This window comes from Neomonachus schauinslandi, chromosome 3 (genome assembly GCF_002201575.2).
Source record: "Neomonachus schauinslandi chromosome 3, ASM220157v2, whole genome shotgun sequence".
Lineage (NCBI taxonomy): Eukaryota > Metazoa > Chordata > Mammalia > Carnivora > Phocidae > Neomonachus > Neomonachus schauinslandi.
This window is the reverse complement of record NC_058405.1, coordinates 177,717,896-177,726,025: the sequence shown is the minus strand read 5'-3', so window position 1 is coordinate 177,726,025 and position 8,130 is coordinate 177,717,896. Positions and strand designations below refer to the sequence as shown.

Here is an 8,130-nt window from a genome sequence, read left to right as displayed (position 1 = left end):
CATTTCAAGTAGCAAATTTGGAATGCTTAAATATAGAGCATAGCATTGTAACCATGTGAATATGAAATAGGGTCATGTTCATTTGGCTCGGCAGTGGACTCATTCACGAAAACCTTGTAGTTACCTTAACCAGCAACAGCAGTAACATTCACTTTCCGACACAGTAACATTTGTCTCTGACTAGGGTAAGACGATTCTTTTTAGTATCAAGGAGTTAGGGGAGGGGCACGTACCACTTCCTGTTCAGCACATCAATGGCGGCCGCGACAGTCACCAACACCCGTACGCAACTGAATTAGGGACAGCAACGGAGAATTCGATAGCCTGTCCTTTCTTTTTGCCACCTCTTTTCAACTCAGGTCCAATGAACCCTGAAAGGTCTCGGGAGGGGGTGGTTATCCAAAGGAGCACACTGGCCTTTGAAACATTTAATAAGGAGTCATAATCAAACACAAAATGATTTTATTTTAAAAAGAATAAATTTACATACAGTACATAAGCAAGACAGCTGAAAGCTTCCAAAATAGAAATCCAGAGCATATGGCCCTGAAACAGCACATGCTTTGATTACACCCGGGAAGCATGAGTTGCCTACTTGGGGGGAGAAAAATCCCACGTTACAGGGCAACCTCCAGGCATGTTGTAGAGTGATTTCGGCCACCGCCATTTAAGAGCTTTTAGTTCAGGGTCCCTTCTGTGTTTCCTTCTGCGTATTCTGTAGTGGTGCGGGTCTGAGCAAAACCAGCCTGCAGTGACAGCTGGTTGGAAGGGTGCTGCAGGAGGGCCTGGCCCAGAGTGGGAGGGGGCTGGGGGAGGCACACGAGGAAGAGGGCATGTTCTGCTGGGCTCCCAGAGGCTCCAGTCGTCCTGAGGGCTTTGGGGTCACGGCTTCCAAATGCAGACCCCAGGTCCTAAGCTCATCTTGGATACATCATGGTGAGCTTGACTTTTAAATTCTTGATCTTCAAGTCTCCTGATGGAGAGGGGTTCTGGACCACAGCTGAGGCTACACCAGCAGGGGGCAGTCTCTCTCCAGAGAGAAAATCCAAACGTCTCCAAGGAGCCAGGAGGCCAGCTCTTTGAAGGGACGGGGGTGGGGTGTGTGAGACAGCGGGCCTGGGAGGGTGTGAGAAGTGGCTGAGGAGGGGTGGTGAGCGAGAGTAGGAAGCTGGTAGTGACTTTTCCAATCCGTTTCCGCAGAGCAGTAGAGCTCAAAAACTAAAATGGTCTTCACCAATATACACTTTTTATTTTCCAGTTGCAAAACGAGACACTTCAAAAAAAAGTGACCCCTGTGACAAGCCCTTGGGTCATTCTTTAAGGTGATATGGCTAATCGTCCTCCACCCAATCGTGTAAATACAGCCTTAAAAACATTCATACAGCTGATTGCTGTCCTGTTGTTGGGACTTAAGAGGACAGCATTAAAAATCACACACACACACACACACACACACACACACACACACACACACGCTTGAATGAACTGCCAACACCCACTGCCATGACAGTTACGGCCCCTCCTCTCAAAAGATACAAATGGAAAAACCCGATCCTTTGCTAATTAGCTTCAGAAAAATCAACTAAAATCATCTTGCGTAACTATTATCCAGGGCTGCGGGGACATGCCTCATCGCCACACTGGTGGGCTGGCCCAGGGCAGGGGTGCCGGTAAGTTGGGGCTCCCCCCTGCCTCCATCCTGCTGCCACAGATACCGGTCAGAGTTTGCTGTAAGAACAGTCAAATAAATGGCAGGTCCTTCTGATTCCTGCCTTCTAACTATGAACAGTGTCAGAAGAATTTGAAGGAAAGGCAGAATGGTTTCCTCAACATCGTTCCCAATAGACTGGAGCACTAAGCCGAATAGCAAGGGTCATCCCGACAGAAAGATCAGGGGACATATTTGAAATCAGGACAAACGGGGTTTTCAGTTTTCACACTGGAGGCAGAGGGAAGAGCCTAACCCTGAAGTGTGTGCGTGGAAATGACGTGTTGGGATTCAAGTCATTGGGTTCGGTGGTTCAGGCACCGCACAGCAAAAGATGCTTCTTAACTACGCATTTATGCCAACTTTTCCGAAGACCGTTGATGCGTGTTCCTTATCCTTAAGACCTGAAGATGTGCCCTCAGAGGACGTGTCCCCCTGTCGTGGCCTTCCTATGCCTCACGAGGACACGCGCGGCCTTAAAGGCTGTGTTGTGTTTGGTCAGCTTGTCTTCCCAAGAGAGGCCGACCCTGTTCTTGCATTAATCACCCTTAAAATTGCCAAGAGATAAGGTGGGGGGGGGCGGGGGGGGATGGAAAGGGAGTCCCTGATTCTATTTGGTGGGTGAGAAAATCGGTTTACAGAAAGTAACAGAAACGGAGGAGCAAGGCCCCGGAGGTCTGTTCCCTCCCTGTCAGGCCCCAGGGAGGACTCAGTTCATCTGTTCTGTTGGGCCACTCTTGCAGGCACAGGACAGTACCTCCCCAGTTTGTACAGAAGCACAAAACACCTAAATCTGGGCCGAGGGCTGGTCCCAAGTCACGGTGAAGCAGGAGAGAGCAGGACACGCCGGGAAGCCCCGACGAAGAGAGGTGGGACAACCAGTGGGTTTCAGGGATCAGAAGAGTGTGGAAACGTGACCTGGAGTTCTGCAAAATGCACAGACGAGTGGACCCCCCCGAGAGTGGGACTGAGGAGGGAAACCGGCTCCTGTCCACGATCTCCCAGGGTCACCCTCATCCCTTACCGCCCCACGGTGGGGTCCATGGCGCTCTTGCCACCCAAGTGGGCACAGTCTAGTGTGATCATAACAAAAATGTCACCCTGTCCAAGGAAGGCAGTTCTACACGAAGCCACCCTTTCTCCGGACCCAAGTTCCAAGTCTGGATGTGAGGCCCCGTGATGGGCGAGGTCATGACAGAAGAGAGACGCCTGACCTCCAGCCTCTCAGATCATGTCTGTCTCTTCTGGATCTCCCAAGCCAGGCCGCAGTTCCTGCCAGCCCGCGACGAGGTCCAAAGGCCACGTAACAGGGTGGGGGACCCCTCAAGAACGGACTGTGGGTTTAGCCTGGCTTCCCCCGCAGCCCGACGCTTACGGACTGATGTCCCTATGAGACAGTATTTCCTTCCCCGCAGCGGCAGCGCTGACCTCCGCTCTCAGCAGCACAGACACGTGGCTTAAGGATTTTTTTTTTTTTTTTTTAAGAAAAATGTATTGTCAAAACCTGCCCACCCCACCCCATTCCTGTTTGGGCTCCCTTGTGCAGGGGGCTGCCCTCCAACTCCTTTGGGGTTCAGAGCAGCCCCAAAAACCTGTGTAGCATTGGCACAAAGGTCGTAGCACAGAGGCCCACAGACGTGTAGGTGACGAACTTGTAAGGCACTTCGATCTCTAGTCTCCGCCTGGCCTCCTTGTTCCTGGTGACCACCTTGAACCATGAGTAGAGCACTTGCAGGGAGAGGTTTTGCACCAGCTGGCGCACTAGAAGGATCAACACGATGCCCACGGTAAATTTGGTCAGCCCCAAGACCAACATGCCGGTGGTGAGCGGCGGGATGTCCCGGGCGACAGGGAGAGACTCGGTGGGCGCGGACGCGAGCTGGAAGAAGTGATTGACCCAGAACCCGAGGGTCACCCCCGCCCCTGCGGCCAGAATGGTGGTCGTGTCAGCCCTGGTTGGACTGTAGCAGTCAGACACGGGGTAGTGGTAACACAGGAGGAAGGGCACCACGATGACGCACACGGGGAAGAGGGGGCTGGCCGAGTCCAGGCGGTCGATAAGCGTCCAGGCCGGGTAGGTGAGGATGATGAGGACCGCAGTGGCCAGGATGCCACCCAGCACGTCCTGCGGGAAGGAGAAAAAAGAAGGATGTAAGCCCACGGTGAGTGCCTCCCCGGGGGAGGGGCAGAACTGTGAGTCAAGTACGGCCGGTTTGACATTGAAAGTGCAATTTTGGCATCGCTCTATCTGGCATTGCTTTGAAAGGTGTAAAGCTGCAGAGAGATTTGAGAGTAGGAAAAACAGCCGTGCTATTCACGTTGTGTAATTTTCTTTTTTTTTTTTTTTTTTTTATTTGCGAGAGAGACAATGAGAGACAGAGAGCATGAGAGGGAGGAGGGTCAGAGGGAGAAGCAGACTCCCCGCCGAGCAGGGAGCCCGATGCGGGACTCGATCCCGGGACTCCAGGATCATGACCCGAGCCGAAGGCAGTCGCTCAACCAACTGAGCCACCCAGGCGCCCCCACATTGTGTAATTTTCTTTCTTTCTTTTTTTTTTTTTTATTTGCGAGAGAGACAATGAGAGACAGAGAGCATGAGAGGGAAGAGGGTCAGAGGGAGAAGCAGACCCCCTGCCGAGCAGGGAGCCCGATGCGGGACTCGATCCCAGGACTCCAGGATCATGACCTGAGCCGAAGGCAGTCGCTCAACCAACTGAGCCACCCAGGCGCCCCCACGTTGTGTAATTTTCTAGTTTTCCTCTGTCCTGTGGATTAAATATTCCATATTTTCTTAGTGGGCAGCTCTAATCCCATTTTCCCCCATCTTCTATCATTTTGATTTAACATTAGGTAGCAAGTGTTGTCATCATCTTGCAGGGGTGACGTCATCCTTTCTTGGCAGGTCGGGGCTGCAGGCTGGCGGGGGGTGGGAGTTAGCTGCTGGGGGCACCCCGTGCACACCCCCAGCTGCTGCTGTCCCTTCTAAGGTACATTTATTTGGGGTGGTTTGAGAAGACATTCTGGGTGGGCTGATGCCAGAGCTCCACCTGTCTTGGCTCCGTCTTCAGAGACGGAATTTCAAACCGCACGCAGACCATTTCCGTGAGTGGATGTACCATGCTTGTCTTCACTAATCCCTTCTTTAAGACATTTTAGATTGTGGTCTTCTTTCTTCTGTTCCTCCCTTTCTCTTCCACACCCCCCCATCCCTCCATTCCTTCCTTAAATGCCTATTTAAAGTATCTTCAATATCCTGGGGCGCCTGGGTGGCTCAGTCAGTTAAGCATCTGACTTGATTTCGGCTCAGGTCACGATCTCCGGGTCATGAGATCAAGCCTTGTGCTGGACATGGAGCCTTGCTTGAGAGAGAGATTCTCTCTCTCCTTCTGCCCCTTCCTCCCTCTCTAAAAAAATAAAATAAAGATATATGTCTTTAACTCCTTAATGTCATCCATTTTCTGCTTCCTTTAGTGTTCTCACTGCAAAATTCATCAGAAGGTGAAGTCTCACTGTAATTAATAGAGGAGTACATCAAGTCAGAGAATGAGGGGCTCGCTGAGGTTTTGCTACAAAGTTTCACATGGTTTATTTTGAAAGTTTACCATTGAAAAATTAAAATATTTCCCCCAGTGCATTGGAAAATCTGAAAAGCACCAAAAAAAGCACTACCTAGGCATTACAGAAAATCTGAAAACCAGGGAAAAGTATAAGAAATAAAAATAGATCCTTATTTTTACCACCTAGAGTCAACCCTGTCTACATTTTGGCATGTTGCCTTCCACTTTTTCTAGAATTCATTTTGGCTGAGAATTCTTGGAAAGAGATGTTCTTGCTTCTTCTGAACATGGTACCCTGTGTTTACTTAGCAGGCGTCCGGTATTCAGCTTTTACTGACGTCACCCTGACCGTCCTGACTCTTCTCTAAGAAGTCTCTTTCTTGGTTTCCTCCTTTCGAGCTTCCTCCTCTTTCCACATCCTAAACACAGGCATTTCCACAGACCCTGTCTTCTGGCCGTGTGCGTTTTCTCCCTCAGAGAGTTTGTGCGGCGCCATGGCTTCCTGTCTGTCCTCTCAGTGGGGCTCTCAAGTTTGGGTCTTCCCATGTCTCTCTCACACTTTAGCCCCACGTTTCTTAACTCGATGCTGGACACTGTCACCCAGACGTACGGACGGCCCCCCAAACCAACTTGTCTAAGAGAATAATGACCAACAACCAAAAAGAGACAGGAGTAAAAGGGAATGAGAAGTTTATAGAAAAGGAAATAGGAATGCCTCTTAGACATACACAAATATACGGAAACTTACTCATAAGTGGAAATTAAACTAGGCTGAGGAGAAATGAGAAGTTACGTTCACCTAAAAGTCCGTACATGAATGTGGACAGCAGTTCTACTTATAATCCCCCCCAAACTGGAAACAACCCCAAAGTCATTCAGTGGGTGAATGGGTAAACAAGGTGTGCTGCATTCATAGGAAGGAATATTTCCCAGCCATAAAAAAGCAACAAACTACTGAAGCATACAAGAGCGTGGAGGAAATCTCCAGGAAATCATGCTGAAGGGGAACAGCCGCTCGCTCTCCGAGGGTTACACACTGTCTGGCTCTATTTATATGACATTCTCTAAAAGATGGAACTGTAGTGACAGAGAACAGGTCAGTGGTTGCCAGGGTCGAGGGGTGGGGAAGGGTATTTTGGAGGGTGAATTTGTTCCATGTTATGTGCATGCTTACTGCAGTCTATACAGGTGTTAAAATCTGTAGAACCACACACCCCAAATGAAGTCAATTTTACTGTTATTAAAAATTACACTCCAAGCAAAAAAATTAAAAGCCAGGGCACCTGGGTGGCTCAGCCGGTTGGGTGTCTGCCTTCGGCTCAGGTCATGATCCCAGGGTCCTGGGATTAATCCCTGCTTCGGGCTCCCTGCTTGGCGAGGAGCCTGCTTCTCCCTCTCCTCCTGGCTTGTGCTCTCTGTCGCTCTGTCTCAATCTTTCAAATGAGTAAATAAAAATCTTAAAGAAAATGAAAAGCTGGTGGACTTTTTTTTTTTTTTTGCTTTTACTAAATGACATTGTTGGGCGTCTGCTGCTATGTGTCAAGCAGAGCTCTGGACACCTACAGGTTCCCAGTGTGTCCCTCTCTCTGCCCACCCTCCCACACAGTGTGCTGGGAACGCACCCCTTACCTACAGGCTTTCACAAAACCCAGAAGTCTGAAAACATTCTGTTGATGAAGCGGTAGAAAGAAAAGGGGACTCTTATCCACTCAATCATATGAATGCAAAATGGCACAACTCTCGTGGGGAGAAAGTTTTTAATTTAACCTCTGACCCATAATCTCGCCCTGGGACTTGACCATAGAGATATACCTGCCCGTATCTGAAATGAGGTGCATATTTACAAGTGGTCTGTTGTGGTAGTGTTTGTGTTAGCTGGAGACTAGAAAAATGTTCTAGAAAAAGGTTCCACCTATAGGGACCAGTTAGATCTAACCATGGTATATTCACATAATGGAATATACTCTGTCACTGTGAAATGGATGAGGAGGTTTCATTTGGGACATGGGATATTATTTTTTTATTTTTTTAAAGACTTTATTTATTTATTTATTGGAGAGCGAGCGAGAGAGAAACAGCATGAGAGAGGAGAGGGTCAGAGGGAGAAGCAGGCTCCCCGCTGAGCGGGGAGCCCGGTGTGGGACTCGATCCCAGGACCCTGGGATCATGACCTGAGCTGAAGGCAGTCGCTTAAGGAACTGAGCCACCCAGGCGCCCGGGATATTATTTTTAAAGACTTATTTATTTAAGAGAGAGAGAGAGGACGAGTGGGAGGGGCAGGGGGAGAGAGAATCTCAAGCAAATTCCACACTGAGCACAGAGCCTGATGTGGGGCTTGATCTCACGACCCCAAGATCACAACCTGAGCTGACACCAAGAGTCAGACGCTCAATCAACTGCACCACCCAGGAGCCCCTCTGACATCGGATTTTTAAAAGCACAGGGCAGAACAGGGTATATAGTATGCTACCATTTCCATTTTTAAAAAGATGGGAGAATATATAGATACATTCTTACTTGGATACACCAAGAGGTTCACTTGACTGGCGGAGGACATGGTTGGTAAGGAGACTTTTCACAGGATACCCTTGTGTGCCTTTGGAACTTCATTATCATGTAAACGTATTGCCTCCTTAAAAAATTTTAAGTGAAATAATTCAGTCTCTCCTCTTCCCAACAGGATCTGCCTTCAATTCCCATATGAAGTGGGGATCCCAGGTGAGCCCAGCTGTGTCCTCCATGAGGTACTGGGCATATCTGGTGAACGGTGGGGGGGAAATCGCCCCCCGAAGTGTCACCTGCTGAGGACCGAGAGTACTTTGTGTGTTTTTTTTTTTTTTTTTTTTTTTTTTTTTTTTTTTTTTT

At 49.2% G+C, this 8,130-nt stretch overlaps 1 protein-coding gene across 1 annotated transcript in view; it reads right to left on the bottom strand.

Moving 5' to 3' along the window:
• Window positions 1–445: 445 nt before the first annotated feature.
• The window catches only part of SGPP2 (sphingosine-1-phosphate phosphatase 2), a 110,927-nt gene continuing 103,242 nt past the window's right edge, over window positions 446–8,130 (bottom strand). Inside the window, exon 5 of the mRNA XM_021703291.2 lies at window positions 446–3,833. Coding sequence (XP_021558966.1) covers window positions 3,282–3,833 — 552 coding nt within the window. The 3' untranslated portion in view covers window positions 446–3,281. The remainder of the gene's footprint in view (window positions 3,834–8,130) is intronic.